We start from the raw sequence: 16,932 nt of genomic DNA, 5'->3' as shown, positions 1-16,932 counted from the left end.
CAAAGTTGAGTTTCATATTTACCTTAGCTTCGGCTCAGGATGTGTTCAAAGCTAAGACTGTAATTGTGAACTTGTTATTCATTAAAAGTTTAGCGCTACATGATTTTGCAATTTTTGTTATATTAACTTCTTCCTAATTTTATTGAATTTCCTTTGGTCATTGTTTATCTGAAAAAAATTAAAAATAAATCAACCTCATGAAACGTTTCTCAGCAAAATTAAGTGAAACAGTCTTTTTGAATTTGAGAGCTCAAACAAAAACTTAATTTTAGGTGTTTAGGTGAATAAATTTTGTTTGTTTTCAACGTATGCTTACACTCAATGGGCACCAAATGGTTCCAGAGAAGTACTTTTCACGGAATTTGGAACAAAATTCTTCTTTATTAGTAATCAAAACTCAACAACCGGAGACGGTATGGCTTTAGATGAGCAATTATAATAAAATTGTGAAACATGGCCGATCACTTTACCTAAAAGTTCAACCATTGAGTTCGAATTTGAGTTAGTGATCTAAAAATAGTATTCAAGGATAATTGACTTTGAAAAAAAAGGCTACTTTTAGTACTAAAAACACAATAATCGGCGACCTTGTAACTTGGAATTACCAAATTTAATGAAATGTGATAACTTGGCCTATCGCTCTATTTAAAAGTCAAAGTTTGAGTTTGTGTTTGTGATCTAAAAATAGTATTCAAGGGATAACTACGTCATAATAGTTGAGTTGTGTTATAAAGTTGCGAACGCAAAACAATTGAAACACATTCTCACATTCTATTTAAACTACAGCTATATATGTGTCAAAAAAGCGAAGGAGACCTTCTGATTTCACTAAGCTTTTTGATATAGTTTACTATATCTACTATATTCACATGGTCTATTATGTAATCTTTACTGCACGAGTTCAAGCATTCCTGAAGACTATAATTTTGCATTTTTTTTTTGTAGAAAAGAACAAAAAAAACTCATGATTTTTGCAGAATCAGCTGTGTTGACATATTTTACCAGAAATTCATGAAGAGAGCGGTCATAATAGTTGAGTTGTGTTATAAAGTTGCGAACGCAAAACAATTGAAACACGTTCTCACATTCTATTTAAACTACAGCTATACGTGTGTCAAAAAAGCGAAGGAGACCTTCTGATTTTACTAAGCTTTTTAATATAGTTTACTATATGATATAGACTATCTTCACATGGTCTATTATGTAATCTTTACTGCACGAGTTCTACAAGCATTCCTGAAGATTATAATTTTGCATTTTTTTGTAGAAAAGAACAAAAAAAACTCATGATTTTGCGAATTCAGCAGTGTTGACATAATTTACCAGAAATTCATGAAGAGAGTGGTTAGTGCAACTTCTTAAATGATTAATTTTCTCTGAAGAATGTTCGGCTAATGAACTTCAAATTTTGCAAAATAACTAATATATAGATACTATTAAGTCATGACCACATCAGGTAACAGTTAACACAATTAACTGTGATTTTTTGCTACCTTAAAAATCGTCAACACGGACAGCAGAAATCAGATTAGGCGCTTTGACATTTCTTCATTCGTTTGGTCAATTTGGAAAAGGTTCCAGTGTTAAAACCCTGCTATCCATAGTACATTAAGTTCAAAGTTTAAACTATTTAAAATTTTCAAAAACTTAGTGTTTTACTTTTCTATGTGTTAATAAGTATTTTTGGCTTTGTGTACCTCGTTTTGATGGTATGTTTCCGAAGGGGTTTCTATGTTTTCAAAGTTTTGTTTGTTATGGATCCTATGAAGAGTCGATTGAGTTCTTTCAACTGAGTCAAAGACAAAAAAACAACTGTCAAAAAACAAATCCTGATTATTGAGGCAATTAGGCTAATTTGATTTCCAGGTTTTTTAATGCAATATTTTATATTTCTCTGAGCTTAAACATTGTGAGAAATATGGAAAACTGTCTCTTCGAAAAAAGTTCGAGGTTGAATTTCACTACACCACTTTAAATTCCACTATTGTCAATAAAAACCATTGTAATTTAACATGATTTCTATCTTCATGAAGGTTTGTATCCTCTATAACAATAAGTGGTAGAATCATTATGTACAAGAAAAAGTTTTTTTTCACGAGTAATCATATAGCAAAACCTTAATCTTCAATAAAGCTTTACTGATCTGCAGTTTGCGCTATGAATCAGCGGTCTGACAAATAGTATGAAAACATTTTTTTCGTGGCGCTTAAAAAAGGAAACCCCTAACGGAACTGCAAAATTAACGAAGCTAAGAAAAGAAACGTTTTTTTTTTTGAAAGACTTAAAATAAAACAATGCCCAGCTGACATAAAAACTCATAAGAGAATGGACAAGTATTCACTTCTTGCATTTATTGGAAATTTCGTTCTGATATGTTAAATGCTTAATATTCTTGATATTATAGCTTTATGGAATAACGAAGTTTTGCGTCCGCGTTAATGAATACTTAGGTTTTAAAATTTTATGAATTACTTAAATAACATACTGAAATACTTCATATTGACACATAGCTTTAAAAGCTACTGAGTGAATTCTGTGAAAACCAAATGCTCCATGACAAACACAAGTTGTTGCACATGTATACAGAAAACACTAGTGCATACTTACATCTATGGTTCAGATTGAGCCTTTGAGCAAAACATGTTGTTATCTGCTAACAGAAAACGTGAGGAGAGGGTTTCTTATCGTTGCTCAAAATAAACCACGTCATAACTAAGCCAAATCAATAATATTGGACAAATAACTTGATATTAAACTTACGACTTAGAACCAGTTACTATATAAACTAGAAGCAATTGTAACCATGAAAGTCAAACATTAAGGTGTGAATTTAAATGAATTTGATTTGTCCTGTTTATTCAATTGCTTTATTTAAGTTAACGTTATTTTGTTTAACTGGAGCACAGTGTGGGTCGAAATGTATTCCGTAATAAACAGTTGCAAGCCTATGCACTCACTCTATTTTTATCTCAACGTTTGCTGCAACACAGTAGAGTACATACATATACGCCTTCTTGATCACAGACAAGAGAATACTTAAGCAAACTAATAAAAGTGCTTTTAGCCGAAAATATTATGCACGAATTTTGCAGAGCAGACTGAACTTCTCACAATACAGGTATTTTTGTTCATAAAAAATTAAGTAGTCAGGTTGAATTTTTGTTTCAACTGGTGACTTGTAAGAGAGCCGAAGTGAAAAGAGCCGATTTAAAAGAGCCGACATTTTATTTAAATTATTAGTTGGTAATTTTTTAAGATAAATTTTGTGGCCAATTAAATTGGCTTCTCAAATGAGACTACTAAATTTTTCACCAATCATAACCGCGTATTTGAGAAAAAGAAAATTTAGTATCTCCTAGTATAGACACTGAAAGCGAATTAAAAAATAATTATCTTGAAACCATCGCGGACCATAGCCATGCCTCAGCGGCTCTTGGGACTTGATATGAAAATATCATAACCGAACATGAGACCAATTAACCCACTCAGGTACTTTTCTTAGTAATCAACTAACAATTTAGGGCAATTAAAAGCAACTTTTTGATTTCGTTTCTACTTAAATCAAAATAAGTTGCGGCGTTTTCTAACGTCAGCTCTTTATAACGTCGACTCTCTTGCGCGTATCCGTTTCAACATTTTCAGAACAATAATTTACGGTTTGGGGATCCTACTCTACAACAAATTTCTGACTTTCTACTCCTTTGAACAGGCCGAACACTGTTTCCTGTTTCTCTGACGTGGATAATGTTGAATCAACAAACTTTAGGTTAAAGGAGTGGTTTTGCAACTACAAAATTTTGTATAATAGCATACACAAGGAAGTTTAATGTTGCACAGCATTTCAAAATAACAGGTTATAAATGGAAACAATTCAATACTGAAATCCAACGTCTAGTTCATAAGCTTTAATCAACAATAATTTTTCAGTTCTAGTTGTTATTGTCACATGAACACCTCACATTTTCATCGAATCTCATTCTTTTTTGGAAAATTTCCACTGTGAAGTACACATCCTCGAACTACACGAAAATGGCTTCTCTTTTGTAGAGCATTGTTAGACGATGGCTCAGTGCTAAGTTTCTGGAAATTTTCTTCAATTTTTGAGTTTTCTTCTAGAAGACTAGGGAATCGTTCTAAGATGGAAGATATCACAGTCTTTCTGTTATCATCGGATGTTGATGATGTAATATGATCAATTTTTTTGTGAATTGTGGTTAGTTTCGTTTCATTTCTGCATGATTCGAGCTTTTTCCACAGATTTTCCAAATCTTCTAAAGCAGCGAAGTATTCTTCATGGCTCCTGAAGAGGGGCATACTTTCGAAATCATAACTGCGCAAAATCCTCTTGATGTCCATGGGAAGTGATCCTATGTCAGAAGTCAAAGGATTGGGTATATGCTGAGAAGTTACTTCAGTTTCCGAGGGGGTTGAGTTGTTGATAAAGTCTTCTTCTTCGGCTATATTAGGTAATGTAGTAACAAAGTCAAAAAACTGTCCTTCCTTTGTTGTATAAAGGCAATATTGTTTTCATATCGAGTTTGATAGACAATTGTGCGCTGAAATGAGCCTTCAAATTGCGTAAGGATATGATACATTATAAGTTATAAACCGGCAGTTGAGTTTGGGTTTTGGCATACACTTACTGAATGGAATACAAGTCAAGAATGAAAACGCTAAAATGTTGTTTTGAGAAGCAAGTCATTCAGTTAAAAGTAAATTCAAACTGTTGGCTGGGATGTTAGCTTTCGTTCTATTAGTCTAATTAGCCAAATAGTTTCCAATGAATACCTATAACATTTCGAGGAGGCCTCAGTTGTTAATTCTGTTAGACTAATTCTTATAGGTTTTCATTTGTAAAATGGATTGAAATTTCTCCTAAGTACCTCGGACATTGACATTTCAAGGTTTTGACTTGATTGCTAGGCATAAAGCAGAAGAATTGCACTGTGCGTTTGAGAAGTTCAGTCTGCTCTGCAAAATTCTTGCATAATATTTTCGGCTTAAAGCACTTTTATTATTTTGCTTAAGTATTCTCTTGTCTGTGATCAAGAAGGCGTATATGAATGTACTCTGCTGTGTTGCAGCAAACGTTGAGATAAAAAGAGTGAGTGCATAGGATTGCAATTGTTTATTACCGAATACATTTCGACCCACAGTGTGCTCCAGTTAAGCAAAATAACGTTAACTTAAATAAAGCAATTGAATAAACAGGACAAATCAAATTCATTTAAGTTCACCTATTGGCCTTATTGTCTCACTTTCATGGTTACAATTGCTTCTAGGTTATATAGTAACTGTTTCTAAGTCGTACGTTTAATATCAAGTTATTTGTACAATATTATTGATTTGGCTTAGTTATGACGTGGTTTATTTTGAGGAACGATAAGAAACCATCTGCTCACGTTTTCTGTTAGTAGATAGCAAACATGTTTTGCTCAAAGGCTCAATCTGAACCATAGACGTAAGTATGCACTAGTGTTTTCTGTATACATGTGCAACAACTTGTTTGTCATGGAACATTTGGTTTTCACAGAATTCACTCAGTAGCTTTTAAAGCTATGTGTCAATATGAAGTATTTCAGTATGTTATTTAAGTAATTCATAAAATTTTAAAACCTAAGTACTCATTAACGCGTACGCAAAACTTTGTTATTCCATAAAGCTATGGTATCAAGAATATTAAGCCTTTAACATATCAGAACGAAATTTCCAATAAATGCAAGAAGTGAATACTTGTCCGTTCTCTTATGAGTTTCCTCCAGGCAAACCATTGAGGTTCTAAAATTACAAATTTGTTAAAGTAGTAATGAAAAATCAGCTTGTTCATAAACTTCACATAGCAAAAAATCACAGTTAATTGTGTTAACTGTTACCTGATGTGGTCATGACTTAATAGTATCTCCATATTAGTTATTTTGCAAAATTTAAAGTTCATTAGCCGAACATTCTTCAGAGAAAATTAATCATTTAAGAAGTTGCACTGACCGCTCTCTTCATGAATTTCTGGTAAAATATGTCAACACTGCTGATTTCGGAAAATCTTGCGTTTTTTTGTTCTTTTCTACAAAAAATTGCAAAATTATAGTCTTCAGAAATGCTTGTAGAACTCGTGCAGTAAAGATTACATAATAGACCCTGTGAATATAGTCTATATAATATAGTAGACTATATCAAAAACTTTAGTAAAATCAGAAGGTCTCCTTCGCTTTTTTGACACATATATAGCTGTAGTTTAAATAGAATGTGAGAACGTGTTTCAATTGTTTTGCGTTCACAACTTTATAACACAACTCAACTATTATGACGTAGTTATCCCTTGAATACTATTTTTAGATCACAAACACAAACTCAAACTTTGACTTTTAAATAGAGCGATAGGCCAAGTTATCACATTTCATTATATTTTTGGTAATTCCAAGTTACACGGTAACCGATTATTTGTTTTTAGTACTAAAAGTAGTCATTTTTCAAAGTCAATTATCCTTGAATACTATTTTTAGATCACAAACTCGAATTCGAACTCAATGGTTCAACTTTTAGGTAAAGTGATCGGCCATGTTTCACAATTTTATTATACTTGCTTATCCAAAGCCATACCGTCTCCGGTTGTTGAGTTTTGAACACTAATAAAGAAGAATTTTGTTTCAAATGCCGTGAAAAGTACTGCTCTGGAACCGTTTGGTGCCCATTGAGTGTAGGCAGACGCTGAAAACAAACAAAATTTGTTCACCTAAACACCTAAATTTAAGGTTTTTGTTTGAGCTCTCAAATCCAACAAGACTGTTTCACTTAATTTTGCTGAGAAACGTTTCATGAGGTTGATTTATTTTCAATTTTCTTCAGATAAACAATGAACAAATGAAATTCAAAAAGGTTGGGAAGAAATTAATATAAATAATGAAAAATCATGTAGCGCTAAACCTTTAATGAATAACAAGTTCACAAGTACAGTCTTAGCTTTGAACACATCCTGAGCCGAAGCTAAGGTTAATATGAAACTCAACTAACACATATCCTTCTGGCAAGCTATCCCAGCAATTTTCAGTCTATACAAATTTTTGAAACTTAAGGATTCAGAAAAAGTTGTGTATTACCTGACTCTGAATAAACATACGAAAACAATTATATAGCGTAAAACTTCAGTTTTTTGGATAATGTAGGTACGTTGTAAATTGTTTGTTTCCATTAAGGTACACACTATGGAGTTTTTGAAGCAAGCATATTTCTATAAAGTTGATATTATAAATAGACATAATGCAACGCCATTGTGAACAAGTCAATGTTTACGCTTTACAATCCTACATATTAGAAATTTTAAAAAGTTTGCGTTTCATATCTATCAATTAATTGCAAATGGAATCAGACGTCATACAATGAATAAACAAGAAAACAGCATTTGGACAAGGACTTAAGTTTATGACTGATCCCTCATAAGTGAAAAACGCGTAAAGTTTGCATTTCAAAAAAAGAACATAGCAATAAAACTTATTTGAAATTAGACTGGTTCGCTAAACAGTAAAACCCTACATTAATTTAATTAATTAAATATCAATCTGATATATCATACCATGGATTTTTTAATTGTTAATTAACAAATTGAAATTGAGCTGAAAATTACTGAGTTAATGTATACGACAAAGCTTCAGCATTTTTTATATCTTTGAAAAAACTTCAAACACTTAATGATTCGTTGAAAATTTTGGCGGGTAAATTCTATCGGTCTGTGTCAGTCATGACATATTACTTTGAGATAGACAAAAGCTTCTGTTGTTTATGCTCAACGAGTCTCAAGAGATAAGAATTGTTTTCATTTTTTTATAAAACAGAAACACATTGTTGTAGATAGTTAGTAAACAATAGGAAATATTTGAAGGTATTAAAAGGAAGTAGTATTAGATACTATTGTAACTTAGAACCAATAAGTAGTTGTAGTTGTTAGTAATAGTATCTAGTAGAAGTTGTAGGTAGTACTAGTAGGTAGCAGTAGTAGTAGGTACTAATTGTAGAGAGTAGTTGTAGGTAGTAGTAGTAGGCAGTAGCCGTAGTAGGTAGCAGTAGTGTTGTGTTAAATTTCAATATGTTCGCCAGAGTGCTTAGCCCAATAATATGTTATAAAAACTCTGCTCCTTTTAATTTTAGATTCCTTTGGATTTACCTCTTTCCGATGCTCTATGAAATATCGTTACGGTAATCTCATTTTAAAACGTGCACAGAACAATAATTAATTCAAAGTTTTAACACAGGGTTACTGAACGCAGTAATTTTGATCCAAGAAGACACTATTATAAACGTTTTTGATTTCTGGTTGCTTGAGGTGCTCTGGTACCTTAATTGCAGTGTTCAATAGTTGAATTTATCGGAAGCATTTACTGAAGATGCGTTTCGCTATTGTTTAATATTTCAGTCCCAGCACGCAATATCCATTATTGCTATTACCAATACGCAAACAAGACCTATGCATGTCTGAAGCTGTTTCTAGTAACCACCCGCGGATCCATAGTTTCTGTTTGTTCTTGCTTAATTGATAAAGTGACTAATTAACTTTTGAAAATTTTAGCGCTTTTTACAGTTCCAGTGCAAACTACTCTTCTTGTACATCATTACACTTTTTGTCTCATTCAAGCTCTTGATGAATTCCTATCAATCTAATTTATTTAAATAAAAAGTTCAGCTGCTCATGCATATCATAGTTTTCCCAACGAACATTTTCGGTTTTTTACAGATTTTATTCTTTTAACTTAGCTCAATTTATTGTTTATCTCTCAACAATGAATCTCATATATATTTTTCCTGTAAATAATCTTGCTCATTCCTAGACGGGTAACTGAATAAGTGTAGAGAAATCTGTTTTCAAAAAAGCATGCTCAGAACACCAAAAAGTTGTTTTTGTCTTCTGTGTTGCAACACTTTATCATTTTCTTGCCAAGGATTAAAAGACAAAGAGCATGAATTTAATTTTTTTCTGTAAAAAATCTTGATAGTTTTTAATATGGTAGCTAGATAGGTGTAGAATGTTCAATTTTCAAAAAAGCATGCTCAGAACATCAAAAAATTGTTGTTGTTTTCGGTTGTGACATTTTGCTTGCCAATGTTTAAAGAACAGAGTTTATCAACGCTGAAGGTCAAAATCTGTCTGCAGGATATATTATTGGATCGTGGAGACAAGTAACAACAATCTTCTAGGCAATTAAATTGCCCTCCAGGGACTTATCTCCCTCTCTCTCTCTCTCGTCTGACTTGCAAGAATAAAAATACATAAACACATTCAGACTTATATACATACATTGCACTGTATACATATAGAAAAAACATACACACATAAAACCAAGAACGTCTTGACATACACACATTTACAATTTCTGCACACAAACATACATTTCAACTTATACTCATACAAACATATTACTAAACTTAAGCACAGTTATATTTTTAAACAAACATACTCTTTCATAAATACTTTCATTATTATATGAATACGAATAATTTTATACATGAAATTTTCATTCTTTCATTTCTTTCAATTATTTATTCAGACATAAAAATTACATTTTTGAACACATGCATGCAAACATACGTACTTGTTTAGATAGAAACAAACATACTTTCACATGTATATAAAAAACAAAGACAAGCTTTCCACATCATACTGTATATTTGCAAAAGTATTGTCAACAAAAACTGCTTGTGACTGCTCTTTGACTTATTTCAGACTATTTCAGAAAGTGAGTTGTTCCGGTCCTACTTGGTTGAACAAAATGAAGTCCACAAAAACAACTTTTGAGTGCTCTTTCATAGCGCAAATTCCATTTCAGACCATTTTAGGACTTTGAAAAATTTTTCGCAAAAATTTGAAATTTTTTATATGTTTCGACCCCTATACTGCTTAGTTGAAAAAAGTGAAGTCAACAAAAAATCCTTTTTGAAACTCTTTCATAGCGTAAAATCAATTTCATACCATTCTAGGACTTTGAAAAATTTTCCAAATTTTTGGAAAGTTTTTAAAACTTTTACCTCCACTTGCGCGGCAAAATGTTTCTAAAATTCCTCACAAACCCAAATGACACAATTTACATCAATCTGAAAACTCAGGAAAATAGTTAAAGCATAGTAATCTGCTCCTTGACCAACAAAAATTACAAAGATTTCACTTTTTCATAGCACAAATTTCTTGTAGGAGGGGGGTCCGAACCCCCCCCCCCGCCCCCTACAGTCACTAAGCAAATTACTATACTACTCATGGACTCACTGATGAGGCCTAATTAAAGCTTTTTAACTATTGCTTTTCATATATAACGTTTTGAAAACTACATTTCATATCATTTTTTTTTGAAAAACTTCACTGCTTTTTTCATGGACAAATTGATGATCTTTTCTTTTGACAATTTTTGCATTTCTTGTCCTGTCTAAATCTCATTACTAAATTCCTCATTGATCTTTACTGATGCGTAACCATTTTCAATTTAGAGTTATCTGTTTAAATCTATTTGACACTATTTGTTAACAGAAAATATCAGCCATTATTTTGATGCGCCCATGTTTCTTCTTTGATTTCTTGTTAGTCTCATTTCTCACCTGTCCAATAGATTTGTTTTTTCAGCCAAAATTGATTGGTTTCAAAAAGGCAGTATTCTCATCGTTAATATAAATTTCTGTGGATTTATTTGGTCAGGATTACTTTTTTAAAAAACGGAAAAATTTTTCGAGATCTTTTGTTGGTTTCTGTGCGTTTTGGCATTATTGTTCCGACCCGCTTGTGGGGGAGGAACTATATACTCAATTGGTTTTTTTTGTTCAGTCAATTTTGACCGATCGATATATTAAAAAGCCCCTCCAGCGTAGAATATGGAATTAAAAAGTTTTTTTTTCGAATTTCTTATTTTACAGGGAGTTATCGAGGTTTGAAGTTTTGTGAATAATAGACAATGGATAATGTTGTTTTTATTCACATTTTCCGGAATTTTCCCTACAATTTCGTCAATTCCGGAATTTTCCCTACAATTTCGTCTCTTAAATTTGTAAAAAATTGTTAACAATAATACTGCTGATTTTATTTTTAGAGACAAAAAAGTTTTGTTGACTGTTTTGATTCAGTTTTTTTTGGCTAAAATGTTGGCAAAATATTTCAAAATTCAGCATTTTCATCAGAAATTGCCCGAAATAGGCTTCTTTAGTCCACTTTGATTATCAAAGCTCAAGAGATTGAATGCTTGCTGATATCCGTATCTATCGAGCTTGATAGCCTTGATGATAGAAACTGTATTATATAGCATTATACCCAATGTCATATCCAATGCTCTACGATGTTTTTGGTAAATGATCCGACTACAAAGTTGCAAAGGCTTTTACACGTATGTTTTAACATACTTAAGCGAATAGTTCAATCCCATCTTCGGTTATGATAGTTTCATATAAAGTCCCATGGGACCGTGAGGCACGGCCATGGCCATTTTATATGTTAAAACATAAACTATGGTACCAAAAAGCTACGTACACCTAACGAATTTTTTCAAAAAGCGCCACAGACATAAAAAAAAAACAACATTTTGAATTCAAATCAGTTCTCTTGTTTCACAGACATCCTTAGATTTAGCTTTTTAATCATCTAATTGGATGGATTTAGAATTTTCGCACAAGTTTCTTACATCTGAGTCAATTTTCGGACACGTATTTCTTCACGCCTTAGCGCAGATCAATTGTTTTGAGTAGAAGTAACGCTTAAACAGCACAAAGGCGCCGTACGTAGCTTTTTGGTACAATTGTGTGCGTGTAATGGATATGGAAGGTTAGGTACAATGGAATTGTGCTTTCAATTTCTTTATCAGTGTCAATCAAAACGTAGGTCAGTTGGTTTAATGTTGTCAATTTTCGGGCAACCATCCGTTGATGTATCTATTTAAATAATTTTAGTATCTATATTAAGCTTTAACTTTTTGAACCCGGAATAAACTTACCCTCCAAAGCCCTCCACTGGGCTGCAGCATGCTACTTGACTTTCGCTTCCATTGAGAGTAGTCTAGAATCAAAATTTTGCCGCTTTTTGCTAAGTTTACTCTATTATTTTTATCAAAAACGCAACCTTTATATTTGATCTTTTAACTAAAACAATTATCAAGATCCGACGCTTTCGAAATAATTGAGTTTTCTAAATGGACAAGCAGCAATAGTAGGGCTAGTTTTGGTCTACAATCTTGGACTGCTACAATCCAAAAATAATTCTGAATGTAATCAGTCGGTCTTTTTTTTAAAAAAAATCGACCTTTTTTATGTTAGTCAAAGAACGGAACAATTCAAATCAAAGATCTCTGTTGTTAGGTCCAAAAGGCTTCCTAAACATTTCCAAATTATTGTATCTTGTTTAATTACTTGAAAGATTTTGGTCGTTTTCACTTAAAAATGTTTGCTTTTTAAATAAACAATGGCTTATTGAACTTTGCCTCTATTTTTCTCTTAATTTGGTCAACTTGTAGCTTAGTGCCAGCAAAGAAAGAATGCTTCTTCTTCCTCTTCTTTCTATCGATTTAAATTTTAATCTTTTTTGTGGTTTTACGCTTTGAGTTTTTTGGCTTTGATACTACGAGATTTCATAAATTTGTTTTTGATTTTTTGGTGTTGGCCAATTTTTCCCGTTTTTTTCTCTTTTCGTCATATCACAAAATTGATAGTTCAAATATTACATTATTGGAGTTCAAATGAGGCACAATTAAAATTATAAATGTCTTGAAAGGCATACATTATGGTTTTTGACGGTTTTGATACTCCTTTCTCGAAGAATCTAACTGATTTTTTCAATGGTTTTAACTGTCGTTTTTACTGTCTTTTAAGTCGTATAAATTTACCCGGATAATGAAAGCTCTCATTTTGGTTCCATGGAGTAATAAATAAGCCTTCGTTTTGATTTGAGCAGATAGCTGACGGCTTTCATGACTTTGAAAAGAATCTCTTTGAGAAATAAAAAAAAAACTTACTAACTTTCTTTAACTTTGAATTTTTGTCCTTTTTTGTCGATTTGTTACCTAGTCTTTTTAAATACAGTTCACTCGTATCATTTTTGTTTCTACGTACGGTAGAAGTGTAAAAAATCTAATGTTTTTTTAAAGAATTCTTATGAATTTACTGGTTTGGAGACGGGTTTTTCGCACAAAAAGTAAACTAATTTTTGTTTTTTTTCTGTATTTAACGTTCTTTTCGTAGATGTAAGACATATTCTGAAAAATTACAGGTCTGAAGCGCTTCCAGTGAATGAATATACGAACCTATTTAATTATTTTGTAGCTAATGGCTTTCATGACTATGAAATTAGTTTTTTTTTGGAAAAAAGCAGAACTACTTAAATTTGACATTTTTCACTATTTTTGTCTACTTGCTACGTATTCTCATTAATGAGAGTTCCTATGCCACAATTTTGGTGTTCGTGGAAGGCTCAATTGAACATATTTTAAAACGCAAAATATGACTTTATGGCTTTTAAGCTTTTTCTCGCAATATTTGAGTGAGTTTTTTGTTGTCTCTATTTGTTGTTCTTTTTGAAACGGCATAGACAATTGGTTAATGACAGCTCTTAATGCTCTCCTATAGAGGCGTATGTGATTATAAACATGTTGGATGTTTTCATTTGCTATTTAATGGTTTTAATAACTTTGAAATCAATTGTTTTTAAAAATATAAGTCAATTTTTTATCTTTGTTGTTTTTTTTGTTTTTGTCAAATTGTTGCCGAGCCTTTTTATGGAGTGGTCCCATATATTTTCAAGTGAAGTACAGTTTATTTGTTTAGTTTCAGTTTTTTCGGCGATAATTTTGACCTTGTTAGAAAGTTTTTTAAATGGGCATAAAGTTTTGTATGTTATTAAATTTTGTTTATTTTATTTGATTTCATTTGTCTTGACTTGCTTTCTTAATAATGACTGATCTCATCAACCTAATGCGGCATTTTTTACTCCACTGAGTTTTTTGCGTTGGAGGCGATCTTTTTGTTCTTACACATTTTTTTTGAAAAAACTTCAATTTTTGCGGATTTCTTATCTGTTGAATGAGAAGTTTTTTAGATGTTTTTTTAAGATCTTTTATTATTTTTTCTTTGTTCGTTTTGGTCTTTAGTTTTTTAGTAATGAAGACTTTTCATCTGATGAGGCGGATAGCAAAGTATGTAGCTCGCTAATCCATTGGTTGCATTTCAGCATTTGTCATGCTATGTTTTTGTTGTATTTTTTGGTCATGTTTTTCATTTTATCCATGACCTTGTTTTCACTCTCAATTTCCGATTCATCTCCCTCACTTTCGACTGAAAGAAATTTTGGATTTCAGTCGACAAATTTACGCAATATGTTCAGGGTCAAAAGAAAAAATCAAAAGAAAGGAGATAGAGCCTAGTTATCAAGCTATACAGCCTTAGATTATCAAAGCTCAAGAGATTGAATGCTTGCTGATATCCGTATCTATCGAGCTTGATAGCCTTGATGATAGAAACTGTATTATATAGCATTATACCCAATGTCATATCCAATGCTCTACGATGTTTTTGGTAAATGATCCGACTACAAAGTTGCAAAGGCTTTTACACGTATGTTTTAACATACTTAAGCGAATAGTTCAATCCCATCTTCGGTTATGATAGTTTCATATAAAGTCCCATGGGACCGTGAGGCACGGCCATGGCCATTTTATATGTTAAAACATAAACTATGGTACCAAAAAGCTACGTACACCTAACGAATTTTTTCAAAAAGCGCCACAGACATAAAAAAAAAACAACATTTTGAATTCAAATCAGTTCTCTTGTTTCACAGACATCCTTAGATTTAGCTTTTTAATCATCTAATTGGATGGATTTAGAATTTTCGCACAAGTTTCTTACATCTGAGTCAATTTTCGGACACGTATTTCTTCACGCCTTAGCGCAGATCAATTGTTTTGAGTAGAAGTAACGCTTAAACAGCACAAAGGCGCCGTACGTAGCTTTTTGGTACAATTGTGTGCGTGTAATGGATATGGAAGGTTAGGTACAATGGAATTGTGCTTTCAATTTCTTTATCAGTGTCAATCAAAACGTAGGTCAGTTGGTTTAATGGCGTCAATTTTCGGGCAACCATCCGTTGATGTATCTATTTAAATAATTTTAGTATCTATATTAAGCTTTAACATTTTGAACCCGGAATAAACTTACCCTCCAAAACCCTCCCCTGGGCTGAACCATGCTACTTTAGAATCGAGTCTCGATCTTTCGTTTGAGAGCAATTCATTTGACGTTGGTTGATTGTTTCAGCAGTACGAATGATATGAATCCATACGAATCTTCGGAAATAATCCCTGGCTTGTTCAGTGAAGTGCCCTCTTCCGCAATCAAAGCGGATCCAATGGCACTGGATGACGGTAGTAACTATGATCCAGAGACAGGACTGGCATTTGATAGTGAGCTTGACTGGAGACCCACAGGCAATGGAGGGAAGTTCCAAAATCCTTCATCTCATACTTCGAACAATCGCAATTCAGCTGGTGCTACTGGAACTCCTAAAGCAGGTTAGCATTTGAATTGGTGACTACCAAACCATTGTTTCTGTTTAATATTGTTGCCATCACCATTTTGAGGAAATCTCTGTTAACACTATTTGGAAACTATTCGCTCAGTTCATCATTTGATTGTTCAAATATAAACAGTAAAAATGCGACAATTGACAAGTGATTGCTGGGAATGTAGTTCTTTACTGTAAATGTGTAAATGTAGACATTTAGTGGACCATAGTCTGTAATTTTAGATGGGCCAGTTTAATAAAGTATACACTACAAATTATTTGATAGCTGTCCCGACAAAAACATCCTGAACAAAATAGTCCACAGGAAGCGGACAGAACAGTTTCAAATGACCATTGGGTATGTAGTTAGATCTGGGTTTTGGCGGAGTAACGTCAATTCATGATAAACCAAATACTCGCGTCCAGTAGATTTGAATTAAATTAAACTGAGTGAAAGACGAATACAATGATTCTGTACCAATTGGTATCAATTACATTGATCTCAAAATCAGACCCACCAGTAATATGTTTCGGTTGCTACTTAATAAATTACCGCCCAATCCAGTGATAATTTGGTACTGTTGTCTGTTTTTTGAGGCACAGTTATCTGAAACTGATCTGCCTCTCAACAATCAGTGTCATCGAATATTAACGTTAGTATAAGTTAATACAAAATCTTTTCCCTTCTAGGAAAGGCCAAACCAAAGCAATCAACGGGTCAGCAGTCATCGAATAATCAGATCAATCAACCTAATCGGAAAGTGACAGAGCTGCCCTACCCAGAGGTGTCTCAGCATCTGGACCAGTACTACAGCTGTCCATTATGCCAGACACTTTTCTCTTCACGCACTACGGCTCAGAGACACGTGAGAACAGTGCATGGAAATATTCGCTACGCTTGTCAGATATGTCAGAAGACTTTCAATCGGAAAGATATCCTCAAGCAGCACATTCAGAAATCACATCAGCTAAGCTTAGAAGTTGCTAGTGCAATGACCGAGTGTCCGTCAACCAAAAACTTTATTCACGAATGAAATCTATCTATCTATCTGTATTACAATGAACTGTACAAAATAATAGTGCTTCTAAAATATCATCGGTGTCCTATAAAATAGACCCTTTTAGTATTATTAATAGCCGCCCTCATCTTCTCAGCCGGCTATTATAGCGCTGCTATTTTTTTTACAATTCAAAGAATTTGAATTGTATTGGGGCGCTGTCTTTTTTATTAAGATCTCTTCACACATTTTCATGATTTTTGAAGTCAAATTGGAGTAGTGTATTTGGTCACGCCGAAACAGGAAGTGGAGCGAAAAAGCGAGTGGTTTTGCGGCGTGAAATTTTTGTTCTAAATTTAAAGTAGAGTGAGAAAACGGTGTTTGAACAAAAATTAGCTTTCTCGCTAGTGGTTTTTTGTGCATATG

General features: G+C 32.9%; 1 protein-coding gene across 2 annotated transcripts in view; it reads left to right on the top strand.

Annotated features, from left to right (window-relative positions):
• LOC142350578 (uncharacterized) overlaps window positions 1-16,676 on the top strand; it is a 31,096-nt gene extending 14,420 nt beyond the window's left edge. For both annotated transcript variants that reach the window (XM_075402454.1, XM_075402444.1), the window contains exons 3-4: window positions 15,262-15,515; window positions 16,199-16,676. In XM_075402454.1, coding sequence (XP_075258569.1) covers window positions 15,262-15,515; window positions 16,199-16,542 — 598 coding nt within the window. In that variant the 3' untranslated portion in view covers window positions 16,543-16,676. The remainder of the gene's footprint in view (window positions 1-15,261; window positions 15,516-16,198) is intronic.
• The last annotated feature ends 256 nt before the right edge of the window (window positions 16,677-16,932 follow it).

The sequence above is a fragment of the Convolutriloba macropyga genome, chromosome 1 (assembly GCF_964194025.1).
Source record: "Convolutriloba macropyga chromosome 1, txConMacr16.3, whole genome shotgun sequence".
In the NCBI taxonomy this organism is placed as follows: domain Eukaryota; kingdom Metazoa; phylum Xenacoelomorpha; order Acoela; family Convolutidae; genus Convolutriloba; species Convolutriloba macropyga.
Note: the sequence above shows the minus strand (reverse complement) of the source record. Positions and strands in the feature narration are given on the sequence as shown.